Raw genomic sequence first — 219 nt, 5'->3', positions numbered from 1 at the left:
AAGAGTAGACAAATCCTCTTTCATACAATACTGTCGTGCGCCAAGGAGAATATTTTTAAGATACTCGTCTATATCGATATCATACATTATAAATCTAAACACATTCTTGTCTTTCGTCGATAGCTCTTGGTATAATTTAATTAGTCCATCATTATAAAACACCCATTCCCTCGTGGTGAAATATTGTAACACGTCCAATCCGTCTGAGATTCGCTTCTG

At 35.6% G+C, this 219-nt stretch overlaps 1 protein-coding gene across 1 annotated transcript; it reads right to left on the bottom strand.

Annotated features, from left to right (window-relative positions):
- Window positions 1-6: 6 nt before the first annotated feature.
- LOC108752392 (fatty acyl-CoA reductase 1-like) lies at window positions 7-213 on the bottom strand (the record flags this gene model as incomplete). The annotated part of the gene is made up of 1 exon (XM_018497210.1): window positions 7-213. A coding segment is annotated over one exon (207 nt), but the record flags the coding sequence as incomplete, so codon positions are not given.
- Between the last annotated feature and the right edge of the window lie 6 nt (window positions 214-219).

This window comes from Trachymyrmex septentrionalis, unplaced genomic scaffold (genome assembly GCF_001594115.1).
Source record: "Trachymyrmex septentrionalis isolate Tsep2-gDNA-1 unplaced genomic scaffold, Tsep1.0 C3147744, whole genome shotgun sequence".
In the NCBI taxonomy this organism is placed as follows: domain Eukaryota; kingdom Metazoa; phylum Arthropoda; class Insecta; order Hymenoptera; family Formicidae; genus Trachymyrmex; species Trachymyrmex septentrionalis.
Note: the sequence above shows the minus strand (reverse complement) of the source record. Positions and strands in the feature narration are given on the sequence as shown.